A 25,317-nucleotide genomic window follows, 5' to 3' on the forward strand; every position below is an offset into this window, starting at 1 on the left:
TACGTAATTGTGGCATCTGTAATTGTAATCGTGATTAGAAATTCGATTAATTGTGCAGCCCTACTTCTATAGCATAACTGCAAAAACATCCTTTTTATTTTTAAGAGTGTATGTATTGAAGTATGTTTTACAAGAAAATACTTTCAGTCTGTATACTTTCTAGTAAAATTTCACATTTAATTCAATGTGTTACTTGCCATTTTTTAATAAATATTAATGAAAGGTACTTTCTACATTTTGTTGTGTACTTGTGGTGTGGACTTCACTATTCTCATAGAATTAGAACTATTATTAAAACTTTATAGTTATCATCCTCGGTGTGAACAGCGTTTAAGGTTACAGCAGGGGATGGTTTTGGCTTCAGTTCATAATAGGTCATCTTTATTTGAGCATAATTCGAGTTATCCACAGAGTCAAATGATGCAAAACGTGAGTTAATGCCAAGCAACAACACAAAACCTACATACTGTTTATCTTTCATTTAAAATTTACATAGATTAAAATAGCCAGCCACACGTGGTCTTCTCTGCCTGTCCGTGTACAGTCCGTTCACTCAGTGCAATCCGTGCTTGTCTATATGACACTGGAGCCCATGCATTAAAAACAGCAATGCAGGACAAAGCCAGTTGTGGTCAGGACTCTCGTTCTCCCTCGTCTTTCTTCGCCATCTCAGAAGTCCATGGATATGGAGCGCTGTCCCGGGTCCACCACGGTGGTGGTGTTGTTGCTACGAGCACTGCCATGGTTTCGGATGGTAATGCTCCCGCAGCCGCTTCCAACACTGCCCGCAGCCCCTCCTACGCTCCCACCCCTCACATAGATTTCACAGGGGATCTCCTCCATCACGCGGTCCTCGATCACCTGCTCGGCGCAGTCGTGAGTCTGTTTGTAGCCGTAGCAGCTCTTCTTGTAGGTGCCGGTGTTGCTGCTATTAAAGGTCTTCATGGGCGGTGGCTTGGAGAAATCGTTGTGGTAAGAGAGCTCCATTGAGCTGAGCGTGGTGCGGCTCTGCTTTGTGCTGCCGCCTGAGGAGGCCTGGGTGCCACAGTGGTGCTCGTGGATGCATCGAGACATGGTGGAGGCACGCCGCAGCTTATGGTAGCCGTCCAGCTCATCTGACAGCTCGGCCAGGTCTGACGAAAGCTCCTTGTCCCGGAGGGAAAACAGCTCATAGTTGGGGGGATCAAAGACCTCCTGGAAGCCGCCTTTGTTGAAGACTGCCGGACGACGGGCCACTACTTTCTTACGAGGTTGTTTCATTTGCACCAGGATGGAGATGATGAGCAAGACCAGAACCACACCAGCAGAGATGCCGATTACCGTGCCGTGCGTTTTTGTGATTTGGTGAAAGAGTCCCTTGGACTTTCTCTCTGAGGGTGGAGAAACAAAGAGCTTTTAGTCAAACAAGCTTTAAAACATAGAGAGACATTCAAACATACTTTAAATAGTTAAAATCTAGTTATATTGCATATATAAAAGCACAAAGAAGTTGACTCATTCAGAGATTCAGAGAAACACCCGAGTTTGCAGCCTGAATGGAATGTATGGACAGGGAAAATATGCCACAAAATAATATTTATAATGTTTTGAACTTGATAGTTGCTCACAACAACAAAAATAGAGACCAGTTCAATTTGTGAACAAAAAGACTCAGTTTGGTAAATGGTATCAGTTTAAGTCAGTATAATTTACATTTATGCATTCAGCAGATTATTTTATCCAAAGGGATTTACAAGACAGGAACATAAGCAATTCATCACAGAGCCAACAATATTCACAGTATACAATGCCACATTTATTAGAAGGCTAGCTTAAAAAAAAAAAAAGCTAAAGCAGAGGAGAGGAGAAATGCAGAAAAGACAAAGAAAAGGATTTTGCTAGTGCATTGGTTTAGGGTTAAGATGAACATTTGTGGTTAAAAAGTATATAAATTTGTATTTTTCTTAGAAAATGACTGATCGTTTCGCTAGATAAGACCCCCATTCCTCAGCTGGGATCGTGTAGAGCACTTTGAAGCTGTATTGAAACTGCAATTTGGACCTTCAACCTGTTGGCCACCATTAAAGTCCATTTTATGGAGAAAATTCCAGGATTGTTTTCCTCAAAAACCATAATTACTTTTTGACTGAAGAAAGAAAGACATGAACATCTTGGATGACATAGGGGTGTGTGAATTATCAGGAAATTTTCATTCTGGAAGTGAACTAATCTTTTAAGTGCTGGCGGAGAATATTGAATTAACATAGACTGACTGAAACATTACGTGAAAATGTGTAAATTTGGGGATTTATACCTTTTTTTAAAGCAAAAGATTTTTCAAAAAGATTTTTTAAAGCAAAGAATTGAGCAAGGATGCATTAAACTGATAAAGTAACAGTAAAGACATTTCTTATGATACAAAAGATTTATTTTTCAAATAAATCATGTTATATTCATCAAAGAATCCTGAAAAACATGATGAAACATGACAGCAAATCAGCATATTAGAATGATTTCTGAAGGATCATGTGACACTGAGCACATTTACTTGCACACCAGTAAGCTGATAACTCACAAATATCAGATAATTAAAATAACCAGGTTTCCCGTTTACATGCACACCAGTAACCTGACAACGCAAGTAAGCTGCGTTTACATGACTTTATTAATAAATCATAGCGTAGCATCAGTTCTGACAGGCCACGTTAGTCAAGCTCGCATCAGCTGACTCTCAGCTGATCCACATCTACCTATAGAGATGAGACACCAATCACAGCACTCATATATAAGGTCCTTCAGTATTATCATCAGCTTCGTGTTGCTCAATAGCTAATTACCCTCCTCCATCCCCAACTCCTCCTCTTGTCAGTCAGGATTCAGCCTTCTGATTCTCCTTGAATCAGACTCATTTCAAAATGTTATATTAAATGAATGAACCTAATGATATCATACATTTATGTTGGTTCTGTTCTGTTACACTAGGGAGTTAATGCTGCTCTCCCTGCTCTTATCCATGCTAGACTGCATGAATGCGCAGTGAGTTCTTGCCCAGAACAGAACCATATACCGCCAATCCAAATTGTATGCTAATTGTCAGTCATCTTTGACGATAGTGGTCCTGACAGAAATCAGGTTAATTCCCTTTAGTGACGTCAAAATATAATCATTTGTGTATCTGACTCCGAGTATTCCATATGTTTGTCAGTTGTGATGTTAAAAAGCTAAAGCTTGCAACATGTCAGCGTGAAACTTACAGCTCATATTATCCTCTCATGCAGTTATAAATGCAGCGTTTTGACTCAACCACTTCTACTTCTGCTGCACGAGATGAGAACACATCATTTTGAGTCATGAAAGAGTCTGCTTTTGTGATATATTTACTGCATAACGTTTGCTCGGTCTAGATGCACTAACGATGCGTTCCTGTCACGTATCACACTTGCGCACTTCAATAAGCCAACAGAAAGTGGGTTATTTATTGCGTTTACATGCCGCGCGAAATTAGGGTAAGAGGCAAAAAAACTACCTGTGTCGACCGGTTTATGCTTACGCCGTTTATGACCTTACTCCGATAAAAGAAAACGGGTTACCGCGTTTACATGACCACGCGTGTTTCTGGCTTATTAAACATAAGCGGCATGTAAACGTGCTCACTGAAGACTGGAGATGACCAGTAATGGCTTTGCCATCACAGGAATAAATTACATTTTAAAAGATGTCATATGAAAATAGAAAACAGTTATTTCAAATTTACTTGATTTTTGCAGCATTGGAGAGCATTTTAGCATTACTAACCCCAAACTTTTGGTAGTGCGTAAATTCAAAAATAAATGTTGAATAATCTAAAGGATATTTTACAAATAAATAAAACAACAACACTAAAACATGTTACAAAAACAGAATGGTTTTGTTGAAAGAATAGCATTTTAACCACAAACGGAGGTTACTGTTTCAGGTGTTGCAGGTGAGAAACAGAAGCTGGTGTTTATGCAGTAACTCACCCTTGCAGTGGTTCTCATCCCAGGGGTAAACGCAGTTCTGAACGCCGTTGCACACCAGTGAGTTGTTGATGCACATGTTGCTGTGACAGAAAAAGGTGCTGCTGGAGCATGGAGCTGAAAAACAGAACAGATAGAGAAGATTAAATCTCTTAATAACAAGGCAACCCCTATTCTTTCTTCTCATAGCAGGCCATGTGCAGATACGTGCGCCTCATGCCTGTGCCACAGGCTGTGTAGCGGGTGTTGAGCACAACACTATAAATCAAATCTAACAGCCATCACAAAGCCCATCTGGCCAAGTTGCCATGAAGCTCTTGACTGAACTTACGCTTAGCATGCTAGTCAGAGCGGAGGGTAACGAAGAATGGAAAGCGAGGGAGAGGGGGAGATAAGCTTGTAATTGAAGGTGAGTGCTGATCTCTGGGGATGAATCCTTCAGGCTGCGTCTGTAAACCCTGACACTCATCTCCTCATCGCGTCTCCCTCTTTCAGCTGCACAGCCTCATCCCTCGGTCTCCATTTTATGCCAAAACCCAAGCATCCTCCTTATAACTGCTGTGCTAGAGCTTGAGTGAGGAGGGAAAAATCTCATCCAGTTTAAAGGACTAAGTGCTTCTGACAGAGGCTTGAAGAGGTCGTAACTTTCATTTCCTGGCAACGGCTCCCTGCTCCCACTATATTGTGCTCATTTCCAAAATTGTTCGACATTTCTTGCCTTCCAACAGTGGCCATTGACGACTGCCAAAGTCACACCACATCCCCTGACACATTATCGCTCATCAGAGGAATGGGGTGAGGCGCCAAGTGTATTAGTTAGAGAAGAAACATTAAGGGTGGCGATCCAGAGCAGGATGTACACAGTCTGACAAGATGAATGTGCACTACCATTCAACAGTCTGTGGTCAGTAAGAGTTAATGCTAATACTGCTTTACTACTAAATTAATACTTTCATTCTGCAATGATGCATTAAATGATAGTAAAGCCATTGTTACAAACAATTTTCAAATATTTGTTTCTTTCAGTACATCAAAGAATCCTATAAAATGTATCACAGCTTCTTAAAATATTAAGAAGCACAATTTTTAAGAACTGATAATACGAAATGTTTCTTAAGCAGCAAATCAGCATGATTTCTGAAGGATCATGTGACACTGAAGACTCATCTGTCATCACATAAATTACATTTTAAAATATTACATAAAATATATAATAATACTTCATAATACTTCATAATTGTTTGATCAAATGAATCCTTGGTGAGCATAAGAGACTCCTTTCAAAAACATTACACAATCTTAGTGACCCCAAACTTCTGAATGGCAGTGTATCTGTGGCACTGGACCAGAGAAAACTCAAATGCGAACATGTATTATTGTTATTGGTGTGCATTCTGATGGTAAAAGGACAAATCTTCTGTAGTGCTCAGAGTGTATGTGAGGTTTTGAAACACACAGTGGAAAAGAAAGTGAAATTGTTGCTCATTGCCAAGATGGTAGTGAAGGCATTAAATGAACCAACTAATCCAAACACAACTTGGCTGTGCCAATCTATTCACAGCGCTGCAAGGCTTTCAGCAGCTCTACGAACACAGCCATGAAAATCATTTGCATTTGCCACTGCGTTTGCGCTCTAAGCAAGATTAATTTTCAGATGGAGTTGACATTGAATGCTGCAATTAATTCCTCTGATTATTCTGGCATTTATTAAAAGTATTACAAAGTAGAGCAAAAATATCCATTTGCTCCATGGTAATTTTCCAGAATTTGCATACAACCTTTAAACACCAACTGTCCTGAAAAGCAAAGTGGAAAGAAAATGTGATATATCATTCATACCAAAACATCTAACTCACGAAATAAAGCTTCATTTAGTGTTTTCTTTCTTTCTTTAAGAGGTGCAGATAACTTCCAATTTTCCATCAAGACTGACCCATTAGCATGAGGTTGGGGGAGTAATTGGCTTTTTGATATCACTGCTTTCTACAGAGATCACTTTAATTAACTTCACACTCCTTAAATGATCCAATTTTAAATAAATGCCAGCTTGTTCAAGTCAACTCCCATGGATCATAGCATATTTCAGTCAATTATTAAACATCTTTTTTTCTGACATTTCAAGCAACGTTTGTGATAAACTTGCATGCTTGAAAAGAGCTGATTTCAATTTATGCATTAGAATGTAAAGGTTGACAGATAACAATATTTAATCCCAGTGCATGTAACAGTTAAACAGAGATGTACAACAGCATTTTCTTGCATCATATTAAGTTATGTAAATGGCTTGTCATTTTCATGAAATTTGGCACATTATAACCTAGGGATCTGTCCTGTTCGCTTTGTTTTCGTGCTGTTTTCATACTACGGTTAGCAAGAATGCTTTCTATCCTGGACAGGCAGACTCTGCCTAAAGCACATTAGAAAATGAAATATAAATGATGTTTCTACCCAGCCTGCTAGCTTTAGCTCTTTTTTTTTGCTAGCTGACTTGGCACAGACTTCTCCAAAGGTCACATCCATCCATACTAACTTTCTAGCACCGTGAAAGCCACTGATTTGCCCATGAAATATGAATGCTTTTCACTGCTTCTCAATTCAATGATACAAGCAGCCGCTAATAGTCTTCACTGTGTTTTATTGATCTGTATATTTGGCTATACTCACTTTGTCATTCTGTATTAGTTACCAACACTGTACTTTTGAACGTTAAGAATGTCTATACTCACGATCTACAAATGAGGTGAAGAGCATGCGGAAACGGCTGAGTCTGCTGCTCTCGTCGGCCCACATGCGCACAACGCCCACGCCGGTATCCAGCATCACGTCATTGGCCACCGTGCTGCAGAACTTCGCTTTCAGGTTCTCAATGGCGCTGCTGCCGTCATACACGGCCACAAAGTTCTTCTTGCACTCATTTGAGTGCTCCATCTGGTACTCGAGGAAGCGAAGGTATATCTGTAGGGATGAACCAACCTTTAGCAAATGCATCAGCTAGATTCTGCAAAATGCTGACTCGAACAGGACAAGACAGAATACAGCAAATTTCAAAAAAGGAATTTCGAGCAGCACGGAAAATACTACTGCAGTTTGGTCTGACACAAACTGAACTATCCTGATCTATTGGGACTGCTTACTGAGAATAACAACAACAACAAAAAAGCTCCTGGCTATGTTTTCTTTAAGACACAGGCACAAAAGATTACAAAAAAAGTTGGCCCTCACAACTCTAATGACTTATCTTCATGCTTTGTAATCATTCACTCTGCCAAGTTCTTTAGGTTTTTTTTTTTTTAGCCTGCTAAGTGTTCCGGTCTGCTTAGAGCAGGTGAGTGTATAATCCCCGGGCCATCTTAATGCCGTTTTCTTCCCTCAGTCTTATTCCTTGTACTTGCTGATTCGGCTCTACCGCCATTTCTGCATCATTGGCCTAATTCCTGCTGCTGCTGCATTGCTAATTTGAGCTCTTGAAAAGTTTTCTCAGCAGAAAAAGGGTCAGGGGGGCCTGATGGCCTCCTGTGGTCTCGTCAGGCCCTGGTTTTAGGTGCTCATATATCTGCTCGTGGCAGAAGAGCAGGGTCATCTCATTTGATGAACTGTGCAGGTAAAGGAGAATCAAAGAGGGTCACCTTGGACTGCGGAGGGGCACGGATGGTCCAGATGCAGTCCAACGCATCTCCATTTTTGACCTTATCCTCTTCTTCCACCTGACTGGAGCGGATGACTCCGTCTGTACCACTGATCTCAAACTGGCAATCTGCCGAAGAAAAAGGTGGAAGCGGGAAAATACAGGGTAGAGTGAAATAAGGAAAAGAGAAAACCTAAAGTGGCACTAGCTAAAAGAAACCAAGAGAAAGCAGTGACTGCAAATGGGAGGCAAATGGAGGGTTTTTGGAGAAAACAGAAATGGAAAGTCCGACAAGAGACAGAGTCAGATAGGCAGCATAAGACCAACAGAGAGAGGGAGGAGTGGAGGATGTCAGTGGCAGATAGCCTGCAGCCTGCCGCAGAGAATAGAAAGCACTTGAGATGGAATTGAAGTAGGGGGTGAAAATATTGAGGGGCTTACCTGGAATTGGATTTAGCAATCCACCGACGTGCAAATGAAAATCTGGGTCTGAAATGATAAGACAGATATCGCATTACCCAGATAGCACACGCTGGAAATCCCATGCTCCAAACATGCATTAAAATCCAGTTTAAGAGAGCCGTGGGTGCTGCGGTGCAAAGATCTGCCGTTTGATCTAATAAACAGCATTTAGTGTTTGTCTTATTAGACCTTAAGCACACAGAACATCTGAAAGTCTTAAAGCTACTGCATCTGAACAGGATTTGGCCCAGAATTGTCATGCCTAAAAATCAAATAAATCAAGTTGAAGAATTTATATTCAAAGTATAAGGAGAGCATAACAACAACAGCAAGCTTGCATTAATATTTCCTACACTGTAAAAATGTGCTTCATGTGGTAATCTCTAAATAAATAGATTTTAAGTAACAAATTTCAAATACAAATAACATCAATGAATCAACCTAAACACATTAAATTATACCAACAAAAGTAATTTCAAAGATTAGATCAGGTAGAAATAGCTCCTTAAGGTAACAACTACAGGTTTCCACATTTTACAGTGTATAATAGTGGTCATAAATGATAAAATTGTTATCAGAAGTTGCCATTGAGGATTATTACAAAATTGTTGTGAAATCTAATTTACATAAGGAAGGTGGTCCCATTTATATGCGAAGGTAATTAATTTAACGGAATGGAATCCAATCACCAATTGCTTAAATCACTGGATTCAGTCAAATTTACTGAATACAAACTCCTGTTTGTGCACATCATGCATCAAGTCAGACAGACAGACAAGCAATGCTGCAATGTGAAACAGGCAAGCAAGGACTCTACAGCATCAAGGCCACCTCTTTAAATTCAGAATGCATTTATGAAGCAAATACACCAAACTTCCTGCTTTCACTGTCAGGGTTACCTGCTATAAAAGTGTATTTGACGCGGAAACCTAAGCCTTCCAGCTCCTCGTCGCTAGTGAATTTAATCCACATGAAGCGGCCCGTGGAGGTGACCACGCCTGGACTCTTTGGCCCACAGAAGCGATCAATAAGAGGGGAGAAACCAAAGGGACCATCCCTTATCTCAATATGGTCGAAGCGGCACTCGAAGGAAGGCTCGATATAGTATGTTTTGTCAAAGGCCAGCTGAATTCTCTGTCGAGGGAGAGCTGCAGGAGAGAGGGAATCGAGAATGAAAGAGCAAACATTATATTTAGTTTATAACTGTACAGTATGTGACACGGTAACCTGTGCTGGAGGAAGCCATTGTCTATTCTGCAAGACACCTTCCAGAAATTGAGCTAACACAATAATACTACATTGTACAATTATAATATGCAGTCAAACACAGACTCTCATTCTTACACACACACACACACAAGGGGAAAATGTATCAAAATGAACAATACAGATTTTACATCCACATTTCATCCAGGTCCACATTATGAACAGACAGTCTACTACAAATGAAGATGAATTCTCTTTCATAACCTTGTTGAAAGAACATGATAGACCATTACACTGCAATGCACATCTCATTTGAATTCATTTTGATTTATTAATACAAATAGAGGAATGTCCACACTAATCTCCAATTTGTGTTGTACATAAATACACAAACATGTAGTACAATGAAGCAACCACTATCCACTAACTAAATTTTGAATTTAGGTCACCTGCTTGAGGCACAACAACCATAATCATATCAGTCCCTGAAACAAATAACCAATGTCACTGTTGATTTAGGTTTGTTCGGCTGTATTTGCTGCTGCTTGCATTAAAACCACATACTCTGCATTTTCAATAGTTATTTATCAAGAAAAAATAGCTTCTTTCTGTTCTACATATAAAGGCAAATAAATATGCACAGGATTACTAATATCCATTCAGTTAAATAAGTTCCTAAGGTAAATTAATGTCACTTAGGCCATTGGGTAATGTGGAAACTCCATCACGTGCAAGTATTTGTTAAAATGTTCATACTCTATCTACATTATCTTGTTGGTCTGAAATGTGAAAAAGGATTGCACATGTTGAAAGGATTGAAAGGGGCAATCAGTCGATGGTAGCCACATTTATTTATTCAACAAAAATAAATAAAAACAGAAATAAATGCTTATATCTAGTTTAAAATGATGATTTGAAAAATTATATATTTATTTCCCTCAAAAGTATTTGAATGTACGTCAATTTGCTTCGCCCACAGGGGGCGCTCTTGCACTGCTTCAAATACTGTTATACCAGTACAAAATTGTCATTCACACTTGTAGTGTTATACTAAGATGCACCAGCAGATATGATGCTGTTTAGAGAATATAATTAATGTTGTATATACCATAATGATAAAGAGAAGAGTTCTTAAGTTCTTAAATTCTTAAGAGGCAAAATATAACACTCCTATATTAGTAAACATTGTTAACTTGAGGCAGACATCAATCATGCTGTCATTAACAGTTACTGTCAGTTTGACATCTAACAGCTGAAGAATAGCCGGAGAGGCTTCTTTCAGTTGCTTTTAGGGAGGTTACCTTCTAGGATGTACACACACTCCTTGTTGGGCGGATAGGAGTTAGGATAGTTTGGAGATGTAAACAGGCCTCCATTGATATTCCGGGTCCACTGGCCGCACTGCTCAGCGTTAGACAGAGATTCACCCGCATTCTGCGTCTCTGTGAGAACAGATAGATGACGGGAGGATTGAGGAAACAGGAATGAAACAGACAGAATATGGCATTTGTTCGACCAAAATAAATGAAAAGTGCAACTAAGATTAGCAATCACTGAAGCAGAGTGAAGAGACTGGGTCAGTATGTTTGCAGACGGTGACAGTCATCAACAGCTGACCATAGAGTCCCACACTGATTTGAGTAAGAATTTGTACATATTTATTTTGAGCTTACAAAGAAATACAAAAACAAATATTTCAACCCTAGATCCACTTGTCTGGTCGATAGTAGCATTTCTTTTGCATTTTTAATGAGTTTAAAACTCTACATTTACTGGCCAGTTCAACCACAAACTGTTCAGAAACTGAAAGCAAAAAGAGCTGCATGGAAACCCTCTGCAAGCGCCCAGTGCAAAAATGTGTATAGATAGGACTGTCACAGTTGACAATTCCGATATGAGTGTGATAATGTGTGAGTCATACCTTTAATTTTCTGCGCCAGGGCAAATCCCTCTTCTATTACAACGAGGAGAACCCAGGCTGGAAACAAAAGTGAGCAAGAGCATGTCAAATGTTAGCAGACAAAAATAGGCATGTGACATCGCATTCTAGCCACAATCGTGTCCTTCATCCGACACGATGTTCAGGACACCCATATACAAGACTGGGAAATACTGTATCAGCACTGCAAAATGACCATACCGGAAATGACTTGGATTCTTAAGTATCCTGACATTGGTAGATCCTTAAAAACAGCACAGAATCTGACTGATCCAGTCTCGTCTCTCTCTGTCTGAAACCGACTGTTCTAACAGCACTGATTCATTGTGCAGAGGCAAAGGCCATGGGCATTGTGGGGCACATTGATCACACCAAACTCCTCTATTACTCTTCGAGCCCCGCATCTGGACAGGAATAAATCTGTCAGACTGATCAAACGTTGAAGATCCTTGTTATGTCAAAACAAGTCTTGCACTTGACACCCTTCTCTGACACAAGGCCAGATGGCCAAAGATTCCCTGCCTCGAAAATTTATAATTAAATGACAAAGCATCACACACAGCCACATTGTTGATTTAATTATGATGCAATATTAATTTATTTCCTTCTGGGTTTTGTGAAAATTAATTATCTAGACAGCAAAATAATGCAATGAACGGTCTCAAGCGTGTTTATAGTGTTGGTCACTGAATTGGCAGTAAATTGGTATTTATTTTCAGGCCAATCAGTTGCCATTCATTCAGTATGATAAGACACAGCTGAAGACAGCCACATGTGCGTTATGTCAAGTACAGCGTGCCTCTGCTTTCATTCTGGTACACTTTTTACAGCCAGTGTGCAAACGAAATCAAAAAGACCCAATTTCCAGGGTTCTCGGAAGCAAAGTTGTCATAGATTAGTAAACTTTTATAGGCTAGTGACGAACAGCAGAATATAGCAAATATGGTGGAAGAAAATCACATGTGTTTCCGCGACTTTCTAAACAGAGAGAGATTGATTATACCATTAGAAAGGAGATGTCAAATTTATCATCACCCCCACAGACAACTTACAATGTTAATAACAGTGGAAACGCGTCATCAAAGTCGGTCCAACTTTCTGTTTTCTGTTCAAGATTATATTTAAATATATATTATATCTATTATATATTGCCGATGACTATTATAGATAAATAAATAAATAAATATATATATAATGGATATTATATGTATATAATGGATATTATATGTATATAATGGCCCGGGTATACAATATATCCTCCTGACTGCCAGCTATGGAGTTTTGTCCTCTATTTTTTTAGCGATTTCTCTGAGACGTTACATGTCATAGTTTTAAGTCTGGATGTCCTGTACAGAGCACATTCAGGGCTTTTCAGAGATACCAAATGATTGGATGTTTCACCATGACCACTCCCTCTCCTTGGTCTTTAAAATGACTGACATTAATTTAACGATCAAGTGTAACACCCTTATGGAAATATAATATTTTGTAATTATCATTTAAATCTGACTAATTTTCAAATTGTTTGTCATAAATCAACATCTCAGGAAAATGTTATGGGCTTTCAGATCAAATTATGACCTTCTGATATCGATTTCTTACATGTCCACTGTAGAGGACACCAGGACTTAAAGCATGTTTATTACACATTATGGGAGACACAACAAATGAATAGAGAAAAAATTATGCATCAATATTCCTATTAAATATTAGATATTATTATGAAAATCTTGCTAATTATTACTCCTATTACTGGACTTGCACTTATTTGTTCATTCTATGTTGCCCCAAAAACACATTTATATGCAAATTATAAACAGTTTATAGATACATTTTATGTAATGGAAAAACTAGTTTATGGCCATTTTACACACATTTTACATAAACAAAAATGTTTTTTAAAAATATCTTTCATAACATAGTTGAGAATCATCTTTATATAAAGTCTGGTATAAAAATGAAAATTGATTTGCGATTAAAACAAAAATCCCACTGTTTTTGCCTTTTCAAAAAAAGGACTTTTTAAAGTCCCGATGTCCTCTACAGAGGACATGGCATAACATATGAATACATTTACATTTAGTCATTTAGCAGACACTTTTATCCAAAGTGACTTACAAATGACGACAATAGAAGCAATCAAAACTAACAAAAGAGCAACAACATATAAGTGCAAATGACAAGTCTCGGTTAGCCTAAGTACAGTACACGTAGCAAGTTATTTTTATATATTTTATATTAAATTCACAAAACTGTTTTTTCCTGGTAGTCAGGAGCAGAGCATGTGAGCGAAGGCTCCGCTACGTTTTCCGCTCTATGGACGTGCGCTCCACTCAGTCGCTCTAACCGCCCAAGCAAGCGCTCCGTTAACCACTCCGCTCCCCGCTCCGCTCCGCTCACATGCTCTGGTCAGGAGGGTATAATGGAAATCGCTCAGGTGGCAATTTGTTGCTATGGTAACCGCGCCGCCTGTTTGTCAGCGTTTCGAAGGCTGCGCCCTATGGGTGCTGGCTGCATACATCGAGACGGTATCACTTCAGAAAAGTAACCATTACATTGCAGAGTAGGAAACAAATTACTGTAATTTACGAGGAATAACAGTAATTTTAAAGATTAGTTTTTTTCTGAAATGAGACATCCTCAAAGAGATTTAGGACAAAAACGACCTCCTGAGGGCGCAGCTTTCGACATTTATTTAGCGCACTTGCACTACTTTTGTGCTTGTTAAAACCTTGTTTTAAAGATGAAACATCTTTATGAATACATGTAAATAAATAGGAGGACAGGGGATGTGTTATATGTAGCCTATATCGTTTCAGCTGGGTTTCAAACATTTCCTTGACCCCAAAAGTAAAAGGCAGGGCGCCTATTTTGACCTGACAAGGAAGTAACCATAGCAACAGTACTTTTAAAGAATTATCATCGGACGAAACGCTGTAATTCTTTTTTATTTGGCTAACTGCTAGGAGCACCAAAAGACAATTCCGTTACTGCTCGGGCTGAACCTCAACAGACTGTGTTTACCTTGACCCGAAATAATACATCAGCGTGGATTCATTTGCTAAAATGCATGTTTGGCAAAGAAAAGTCAAAGGCGACAATCTCCGTGTGATGAAACATGCCGCTCACGCTAGAGGAGGAACCCTATGTCTTGAAGAGATGTCAGACAAACACGCACGAAAGATGAACCCAAGAGCTCACAACTTGTATATAGGCTAAAGGCAAATGAAGAAAATGCATAATGAAAAAGGTTTTAGAGTAGCCTAACTTAATTAAATCGATTTTGTCCTTAAAATGAGGATGGCAATAGTGGCTCCAGATCTCACATAGGATCGGATTTTCTGCATGAATTAGCCTATCTTGACTGCTGTCTGGTTTCAAATGAACACACATCTGGGATGAGCCCCATGGGACGAAGCGTTAAAATGTTATGATGCGTTTTAGTAATGTGTCCACACAAAAACCCAAACAAATCTCACTACTAAGGAAAAAAAATATATATACTCGCTTTATTATACCCTTAATTGACCAAAGAGATTGACTAGCTATTTTCCACTGAACTGTAGAGCTTAATGTCCTTTGAATTAAATGCGGCACTTTACAGGTGACAGTCTGCCTGTAGCATATCACTGTGAACTATAAATACTTCAAACTAATTACTCATACTGGTGTTAAATACTTCACGTCTCCTTCATTTCTTTACAAAAACTGATTTCTTTAGTTTGTGATTTTGACATTCTCTAAGGCAACACTCGCATTAAGCCAAATAGAAATAATAAGCGCAGTAGGATTAATCGTCACAGACGCATCTCGTTATAAGCCAAACAGTACAATCTCATTACGGAATCAACAATGCTTTGGTTGTAATTCAAATGTGCAATAGAGCAGTTGATGGCAAATCAATTTAGGTTAGAGTGAAATTTCGCCATCATCATCTTTCACATTCATCCAAAACATAGAATTGGTGAGATTCTGACTTATTTTAGAGCTTGATCTTCTTCGTGGGCCTTAATTCACAGACATGTGGTCATAGGCTATATTTTACATGACAGTGTTCGCCTTGTGATCGCACAAATGCGAAATAGTGAACATAATATAAATAAAAACACATACATATTTTTGTGAATATGAAATATTTTAATTATATTAATATATATTAATTATATTGGTCTGTATTGTAGCCTACATTGCTATACAACGCGTTACCACATTTTGTCTTGTTTGCATGGTCTGAATTAATTAGCTAACTGGGAGTTGAAAACAGGAAAATGATCTCAATATACATTTACAGAAACCTCGATATCACGGTTCATCAGTAGAGGGGGTCATGAGGGCTGGGGAGCAGCAGCTCGCGCTCCAGATGTGGCACGCGGGAGCTGTCACTTCAGCACTCGCGCGCCGCTTCTGCAAATGCCACGCGCTCACGCGGCGAAGTTGCAAGAGACGCTGCAGAAATCTAATGCAACTCGCCTTTTGTTCGGTGACTATACAGCTTTTAACGTCCAAGTGGCCATTTTTGATGGCTAACAGTAACACAATACATTTCCCGTCATACAAATGAACAACGGTTTAATGAAAATGAAGCAAATAACGAATAGAAATTGATTTGCCAGAACTGGCACATGTGATACATAGCTAATAAACAAAAGCACACCTGTAGGTGGCGACGCCACGGTTAGCCCTGAAAACTGTAGTTTGTTATTACGGCTCTATGAATGTTGAGATGTATTTGTTTTGTTGCAACGTCCATATAGAACCAAACCGCGCGGTGTTGTCAGACACGCAACAAAAAAAGAAAGAAATGTTGGTTGAAACTCACCTCTGTGCATTTCCTCTCGTTGTGAATTACCGCTGCTTCCACCTTGGTGAGCTCTGTTAGACGAGCTTTATCTCTCCATTTTACCAGACCTACAAATCCCAACTTTTCTTCGATCTCGTTAATCCCATTCCTCAAACTGGAAAGAAACCACTGTATTCCTCACAGAGAACTCAAGTCCGCCTGACAGGTTGTAAATGACTGAGTTAATAATCCTGCTGAGAAATGTGCTTTGTAAATCCACATGCAGTGTGTCACCATTCAAATACGCGGCGAGTCCGGGAAGAGACGCGCGTCTGCGGGAGTCTCGGGCTGAACTGAGGTGATCGCACTAAACCAGGCTCATTTGAGCGTCGGGCGCTGCTAGCTTGAATGAGCAGCCTGTGCGCATGCGCACTTCACGAGAGTACGACGCGGTCAAGTTAAGGTGACGTGATTCGCCACGGCCGCAGCATCAAGTGAATTGATTTATTCTTTATTGAAGAGTTGAGTAATTTACTGTAAAGCAGGCTGTTTTTTGACTAGGGACGATGTAGGCAAACAACAGCCTCCAGTCATGATTTCATTTAAATCATTTGACGATTGTCTAGTGATAACAAACAGTCCTCTCCATTAATGCTTGAACCTTGTTAAATAGAAATGCATTTTTTTTTCAGGGTATAAGACGCGATGAACTCATTGCCGATGACTAGTATCTTCTGACTCATCTGCTATATCTTCTGGAGATGTATCCGAACTGTAAGTGAATTTCAAATCAACCCAAAACAACTTGAGGAAAACGCATAAGGTAATAAAGCATTTGGTCATGTTTATTTTCAATACAACATTTCAAAAGACTACTGACAAACAGCATTTAAACGCAACCAAACATTTTGAGAGTGATTCATTAATAATTAAAACAGTGCACAGATGCACTGACCAGAAACAATTAGTGAAAACCATCTGCAATAATTGCATGCCAGTTAACATGCAGGTCTAGTATGCAGCTGTATTAGTGTGGTTTGTCAACTGATTTTGCCTTTGATAGTGAAGTCAATTAATGTGCATATGGTGCACCATAACAACACCATTTTTAAAGGTAAAAGAGATTAGCATATAAATCAATGCATGGATCAGAGCACCTGTCAGACATATACAGCGAAGAACAAAACCCTTCACACTGAACATTCTTCAGCAGCACGTTATTAATTTCCAGTGTTTTAAAAACAAGTAAAATAAATAAATAATACCACTTAGAAATCAAGGAAAAGTACCTAAAGGCATTAGTGACAATGGAAAAACAACCCAGAGTTTAAGTATTCATAACAGTGCCTTACAATCGGAAAGAAGACAGACACAAAGGGAATTACTAGAATGCAAACAGAAGAGAGTGCATGCAGAAACAACAAACCTGCTTTATGTTGACTATGGGCAATTAAGATTGGGGACTTGACTTCCTATATAATGTTGATATCCAGTGTCAAGTTAATGAATCAAAACACTGAACTCTCTGGGGAATCATTTGGATGTGGTTGGCACGGAGTGTTGAGAGTCAATGCAATACTTTATTGTGAAACAATGATGCCATTTTTAATGACTCCATACAGCTAAATGCCTATTAAAATCAGTTTGCAGAGGACACCTTTGTTAACAGGGGGCCTAATGTAGTGCTTAGATTCAAAGCGTTTATTTAGTAAAGAGGTTCAGTGATGTGAAAGAACTATCACGCAGTCACATTCATAGACACAGAGGCTGACAATTAATTAAGTCCTTCAAAACACACAACAGAAAACTTGAAACAAAACAAGAGAAAATTACCGGTTCTATTTCTGCCCACTTGACATTTACCAGTCACTTTAACGATACAGAAAAAGAAAGTTTTAAAATAACATGTTTATCCCAAACCTAAGTACAAAAATGGCACGAAATACTTTTCTCTCTTCTCAATGTGCAAACATCATTATGCGTTTAGGATCATGTAAACAAACTTGACAGAAACATACCTCTTCTCTTCAGAAGTCAACAGATCCACAGAGACATCACTGTTCAAAATAATCACATTTAGATGGATTCCTCTTATTTCAGACATTATTAAATGCATAAAAATGCTCCAGTGTGGAAAAAAAATGAAAATAAATAAACCACTGAAATGAAAGACCCAATCTTCTCCGCGTTCACCCACAACGCTCTCTCCGGTTTCTCACATGGCATCAAAATGGAAGCGATGGGCCTCCTGTCTCTTCTCCCGGTCATCTGCTTTCTGTAACACACAAACACTCAAAGTTTACTACATGCTGTAACTTCACGGTCCTGATTGCAGAAGCTGCATCTCGCTCGTTAACCGTGCCAGTGAGTTGAATGCAAACACAATACAATGGCGTTTGATACATCAGGAGAGGGAAAAGGACAAACACAAAGAGAGACAGACAGACAGAGAACTCATAGCACACACAATGGCACACTTTACCACGGCGAAATACCTCTGTGTGCGATCACAGATAGAGCCAACACTAGACACTTGCTCCCTGAGACTGATAATAACACACACTGCCGAGCCTGGAAAGTGAGCGTGTGTGTGTGTGCTCAGTGATGATCCTGTCTCGGCGATGGCAAAAACGATGTCTATTCTCAGCTAGTATGAGTGACTCACGCACCGGGTCCCTCTGTGAAACACTTGTGAATTGGCTCTCCTGTTCTATAAGGGTCACGTATAAGGATGTATCTTTAGCTTTATGTTTGTCGTTTCCCATCTAGTAACTTGTGGAAAGCATGTCGGCCATAAGCAAAATGGCAAATCAGTTAAGAAGGGAAAAAAAAGCAATGTGCCAGACAGATATAAGAAGGGATTATTTTCCTTTTCAAAAGGACTTTATATCTCACAGACCATGCAAAGAGAGCCTGAGGCTTTGACTGAGCGCTGTCAAGCCCTACGCTATCTGCTCAGGAGCATCCAGATGATATCTATTCACAAGATATACGGATTTTTCCACATGATACGGTGCCGAGTCACATCAACATCACTATTCGTCGACTTTCATTGCCATAATTGAGGGTTGTAGTGCAAATACATACCTATGGGTTCATCCTCATTTCAGGTCCATTTAAGTGTGTTCAGTGAGTCACGGGTTAGTCACAGACTCATTGATTACTCTGTCATGAGTGCTCAACTTAATTACATAGTTAGTGATAAAAATAGCCTGTACGCTCCTTCAAGCTCAGGATCACTAAATAGCAATACTTGCACAGTTGTAGCATGTCTGACCTGTCTGTTTTAGTTCTTCCAGCAGCAGCCTATAAGTAATAGTAATGTAATAGTCTCTGTCAGATCAGCTTCCAGCTATTTAATGATGCAACTTCACATGATTTCTAACACTGGCACGGTACCAAGGAAAGTTCAGTTTCCACAATTTTGTATTATGTTTTTGTTGCAGAAACGCATCTTGAATTCGTCCGCCACACATTGGGTTTGACGTGTGCTCTCCAACAAGCACACCTCAAGGCGCTGACATGCTTGAACATATATATGTACATAATACCAGGTACTGATGGAGCCGTAGGCAACATATAGTACAGGATCTATATGCTGACATTCACATGACCCACACACATCTGCAGTCTCCCGCATGGAGGAGGATTAGACGCAGTCATGTTGCCTGCGAGGCAATTTTATAAAGACCTTTCCATGTCAAAATCATGTTCTCCTATTATAATTCAATAAACAGATCAATATTACATTATTTATTCAATTAAATTCCGGCACCTGTTTTGCTGTACACTTGTCACATACTTGTAATATGGTTTTGTTTTGAATAGCAATATTATAGTTGCCATGAAATGGACTTCACCCTTTTTTATAAATGCATCTTATTGTGAACAATTCAACTATGCTTGTTTCATAAAATAAATAAATAAAATAAAATAAAATAATTGGCCTTTAAATGTTTAATCATAACTGGATCTTCTGGCGAAACAACAGACTTCTCTAACCATTTCATCCACATTTCTTACAATTGATTGCAAGCTCATTCAGATATGCCTCCATTCAACATAATCGGTTTCAAACTATGTATGTTAAAATATGGAAAAAATAAGATTTGTCGCTACTTCTGTTTTCAGTCGCAACTTTAAAATTCCAAAAAGTCAATGCTTATTTGATTTTAATTTACTGATAAATTAAATTTAATCTTTTTTGTACTAAAAAAAAGCATAATTAAATACCCAGTATCAACCAATTTCTAAAGGAAACACATGGTGCAACTGTATGCTTCTCGTTCTTTTTGAGTAATTGAGATGGTGTAGCTCCTTTTGTCATTATAACCCAAAAATTCAAAAAAAAAAAAGAACAAAACCAAAAACCAAAACCAAAAACCAAAACAATTTTTCTTGTCATCATGTCTTATCACATGTCTTCAGGCAATTCTTTAAGCGAGGACATCTGCATGCAGGAAGACAAGGTGTGTTTCTGCTCCATGCAGACATGCAAATGATACAGAACACCTCAGTACCTCATCTATTTGTGTCTTTCCCGCGACATTGAGCAGGATGAAGAGAGGAGCCGGAGGCAAAAAGGAAATACTGCGTCTTATCTTCCTCTAATATCGCGCCCCTCCCACAGGGATGCAAATGGAACGGGCCGCAGAAATGGAGCGATCTGCTGAGTCCTCTCCAAATGCTATTTTCACAGGCACTACAGGTTGCCCTCTCTTATCTACTAAAGCCACTTCAATTACAAGCTGTCATGGGGGGCAATGAAGATGGAGGGCAGAGACAAAGAGAGAGAGAGAAAAACGCTTTGTATATCTGATGTTTTAAGCCGTGTCCGAAGAGAACATGCATTTTTATGAGGGGTCACATATTGAAGTCAATCTGCACAACAGGACAGAATGACAATACGCTCATTCTTGTTCTGAAATTCCATGCAAAAACATTTACACAAATGCAGCTCTATGACTAGAAGCAGGGCATGTTTGGGGAGCTGTGCTATATTTGGAGCACGAGAAGCTGCAATAAATGGAGCGAGTCACAGAAAAAGCGAGCGATAATGTGTTACAGTCTGGTAATGTAGCAACATGCGATAATAGACCACCTGCAGCCTACACAGCTCACAGCGTCAGTTTGTGCAGAGAAAAACCGGGCTGCGGAGCTCCTCTCAGACAGGCGGAGGAAAATGGGCCGCTTCCTGACCTTTTAATAGCTGAATAAGTGAGCAATGCTAATCGTCACCTGAACATGTGCATTAGGAAAGCCCATGCTCCATCAAGCAGTCATCAAGACAAGACAAAGAGCCAAAATACTCCCTCTCTAGGCCTTTCTTCAGCCTCTCTCGTCCCTTTTGTCAAATATATAATTGCAGGGCTGAGGAAGAGAGATATGGAGCCAGCATGTTATTTTAATGCAGTGTCAACTCAAATGAAGGTCGTGTAGTGGGAAGCGCTTCCCTGAGCAGAGAGCAATTATGGTTTTCAGCGTGCATAATCAGGCACCCACAGCAGATGGCTTTGAGAGGACGCCAACACAAGAACAGCTCTTCACTACTCGTACACATGCGCACTTAGAGCACTGCCAGGACCGGCATAACACCTTTGAATACATGAACACAAACAGGCGCTCTTAAAAGAATAAAAAGACAAAAAAGGTGTCCCACTAAACACCCTGCACACGGGACAGTGTCAAAATAATGAAAAAAATGTTGCTATTTAACAAATATTTGCAAGCCTTCACAGTATATCATTCTTTTTTTATTTACTTCTGTTTTTTTTATGTTTTCTAACATGCATCCTGTGTCGAAATATCATGCGGTATACATTTGTAGATCTACAGGACCCTCCAAAAGTTTGGAAACTCCCTAGGCAAGGGTTTTGGGCAATATTAACATAAATCCTTAGTTTTGTGACAACTTTGCACTGATAAGAAACAACACAAATTATAAAAACGTTTTGGTAACAAAAAAAGGAATATATTCAGAGGAGAGAAAATCTAGTTAAAATCAACCTAATCTGGTTCTGATCTTAGCTGGTCTTTTAGTTTGGTCTTTTGGATGGTTTTAGAAAACTGGTTCTCAACCAGGGAGCCAGGGCCCACTAGGATTACTTACTCAAGAGTACTTAAAATTGCTCAAAATAAGACAAAACAAGCCTTAAAGGGGCAACAAAATGGAGATTCAAAATGTTCTTAAAGGGTTAGTTCACCCAAAAATAAAAATTCTGTCATTAATTACTCACCCTCATGTCGTTCCAAACCCGTAAGACCTCCGGTCTTCAGAACACAAATTATGATATTTTTGATGCATTCTGAGAGCTCTCTGACCCTCCCATAGACAGCAAGGGTACTACCACGATCAACGTCCAGAAACGTAACAAGGAGATTGGTAAAATAATCCATGTGACATCAGGGGTTCAACCGTAATATTATGAAGCTACGAGAATACATTTTGTGCGCAAAAGAAAAAAAAAACAAACGACTTTATTCAACAATTCGTCTCCTCCGCTTCACCCTAGCGCCATTTTGGAGAGTATCCACTGAACGCAAACAGCGTATGTTGTTCTGTGTCAGCCGCACCACACGGATACGTTGTTTTCACTCAAATCAAAGCACAAGCAACGTAGAAAACGTATCCGCATCATGCAGCTGATATAAAGAAGCTGATCATAATTTGTGTTCCGAAGATGAACGGAGGTCTTACGGGTTTGGAACGACATGAGGGCGAGTAATTAATGACAGAACTTTCATTTTTGGGTGAACTATCCCTTTAATATTTGGATATATAAGAAGTTACTCTGCAATGAAAATGTACAAAGTCCACATGGAGTTAATAACATTGAGAAGCACTGTTTTAGAGGGGGTTTTGGCATTTTTCTTCTGGTCAGTCTGGGAAACCTTTTCCCACTTTATATTAGGTGGCCTCAAATACTATGTACTTACATTTAAATTAATAATTTGATACAATGCACTTATTGTGTACATACTGTCCAAGTTTTTATATTGTACTTGAAAATATAAAAATACCTGCATGTAATTACATCTGTAATAAATTTCTGTAATTACATTTATAACTACATGGTTTCTTACATCTTAACCCACCCATACCACCAAACCTGTCCCTAACCTTACCAGTATCCCACTTCAATAGCAGCAGAAGTGTTCTGCAATACAATATGAACACAATAAGTACATTGTACTTATTTTTTGATGTAAGTACATAGCAAGGCCACCTAATATAAAGTGGGACCGGAAACCCCAACTGAACACCAGCTTGGCTAGGCTGATCTTAAACCAGCTAAGCATGTTTTTTTTCAGCAGGGAAATTCTAGAGCTATTTTTAAACCAACTCTAAACCGAATGACTAGTCGGCTAATTGGTCTTAAGGAAAGATGGTTTCACGTTTACCCCAATTGGACGCGTTTCTTGGGGAATGTTACATAAGATGTTCCTGCACTCAAAAACACTTAAAAACGGATTAGAACAGAATGCAGTGGTCTTTAAACGTTGGTCTATTTTAAACTTGACATGCCGTCTAAAAAAACAGCATGGGATGTGACGCAGTAGTCAAAAATATCTGTCTGAATGTGTACAGCTGTAACTTTTCTGAAAGAGTTACACTATGCAAACTGTCTAACAGCTAAAAGCCCAGTGCGGCACGCTAATTAAATTTTAGATCAACTCATCATCCACACAAATCAGTTGTGGGACAACTAGTTGATTAGCCGACTGTTGTGACCCATCCTGAGTGTTTAAAAGGCACAAATTCACACATTCAGAGGTACACATAACGTACAAGAAAACAAACAATCACCTTCCCACACACAAAGACAAAAACTCCCACGTTCACGTGCACAAACTCACACATAACACCCTGGAGGACATGTTGTATGGGATAATGAGGAACAGATTTGATATGCTGAAAGGACAGAACAAAGCAATTAGCGGCATAGCAGTGTGTGTGGAGCACCCTCGGAGAGAGCCGGAGGGCAGGGCCACACACAGACACACCCATCTGCTCATCTTCACACAGATGTGCAGAACAAAGACCAAGGGATGAGTCTGTGTGAGGCCACAATCCTTCGCAGATGCTGGAGCGAGTGATGTGCAATCGGGCTCAGATCAGAGTGAGAGAGGCTGAAAATAAAAGGATGAGATGTTCTTTCTCACCTTCTCCTGCCAGTGTAGTATCCCGATGATGACGAGAATAAAGACGCACACGCCAATCAGTGCTATCGCTGTCAATAAGACTATATTACTGGGGGTTAGGTAGAGCTTTGCACTCCAGCTAGAAAAACACAGACAGAAAGACAAAAGAAAACTTTTCAGAGCACCATCTTTAAAACTTCAAACATCATTCAAAACTCGGAAACGATGTGAGAGAGCACATAAAGACATTACACCGAGCGAAACCTGTGTAGATCATCAAAACAGTGACGTGGAGTTTACAGCACTGAAGAAAACTCATATTAGCACTGTGTACCTTCATGCGCGATGATTCAAAGAACCCGAGAAAGCTAAATATAATCAGTCCTGACGCATTCTCTGACAAGCTGAAACATCAGGACATCAAGATGAGCCGCTTTAAATAACAGACAGAGAGCGCGAGAGGTGGAACGCTCTCCATTTACTGGAGAGAATGGAACGAGAGATGCTCTGTTTATCACTGCGAGTTGTTTGAAAGCAAAACGGCAGCTGAAGGAGCCCGAACGGGGTCTGTGGGGAATAGCAGGAAATCAAGTGATCTGCTCAAATATTTATGATAAAGATTGGTGGACAGCTTCATTAAGATACATTTTGGCTGTGCTGGTAAACGCATTAAATATTAATGCATGAGGAAATACCTTCTCACGGTCTTGATTAAGGCTAGTGACGGATGCAGTGACAGTGTGAAACTGCTTTTAATTACTTGAACAAGTTTATTATGCTTTTAAGTTTATTCTCTCTAATTGGCTGTGAGTTTGCATCTCTACTGGATATTAGTGAATGTAGGAACTATTAGTAAAGTGTACACAGAAACATTGTGGAAAAAAATTAATTTATTGTAAAATGTTTCTTTTTTTTATAATAACAGCTCCTTACATTTATAGGAAAAAAATAATAGTAATTAGTATATTGACAAAAATATTATTATTTATTTATTCATCATATATATCATCATATATAACATAATAAAAAAAGATAAATATAATGTAAAAAATGATTAATTGTTAATCAATAGTTACTTTTAACCATGCTTACAGTATTGTTTATATAACTGGCTAGTACATTTTTCCATAAACAAAAGTTAATTTCGGATCTTGAATACAGATTTCCTACTTAAGAATGTGTGTGG

The 25,317-nt window shown here is 39.2% G+C and overlaps 2 protein-coding genes across 2 annotated transcripts in view; both read right to left on the reverse strand.

Moving 5' to 3' along the window:
- Window positions 1-251: 251 nt before the first annotated feature.
- On the reverse strand, window positions 252-16,542 carry LOC107757778 (neuropilin and tolloid-like protein 2). Its single transcript, XM_016575355.1, has 9 exons — window positions 16,029-16,542; window positions 11,192-11,248; window positions 10,572-10,712; window positions 8,964-9,212; window positions 8,044-8,091; window positions 7,604-7,731; window positions 6,704-6,932; window positions 3,981-4,094; window positions 252-1,370 (listed from the first exon to the last, which is right to left on the reverse strand). Exons 1-9 carry the CDS (start codon window positions 16,036-16,038, stop codon window positions 670-672), a joined length of 1,677 nt encoding a protein of 558 aa, XP_016430841.1. The 5' UTR covers window positions 16,039-16,542; the 3' UTR covers window positions 252-669.
- A 290-nt stretch (window positions 16,543-16,832) lies between these two features.
- Window positions 16,833-25,317, reverse strand: part of LOC107757779 (T-cell immunomodulatory protein-like) — a 130,562-nt gene continuing 122,077 nt past the window's right edge. Inside the window, exons 17-18 of the mRNA XM_016575356.1 lie at window positions 24,153-24,270; window positions 16,833-18,264 (exon numbers count right to left, since the gene is read on the reverse strand). Coding sequence (XP_016430842.1) covers window positions 18,205-18,264; window positions 24,153-24,270 — 178 coding nt within the window. The 3' untranslated portion in view covers window positions 16,833-18,204. The remainder of the gene's footprint in view (window positions 18,265-24,152; window positions 24,271-25,317) is intronic.

The sequence above is a fragment of the Sinocyclocheilus rhinocerous genome, unplaced genomic scaffold (genome assembly GCF_001515625.1).
Source record: "Sinocyclocheilus rhinocerous isolate Xijiao unplaced genomic scaffold, SAMN03320098_v1.1 scaffold294, whole genome shotgun sequence".
Taxonomy (NCBI): domain Eukaryota; kingdom Metazoa; phylum Chordata; class Actinopteri; order Cypriniformes; family Cyprinidae; genus Sinocyclocheilus; species Sinocyclocheilus rhinocerous.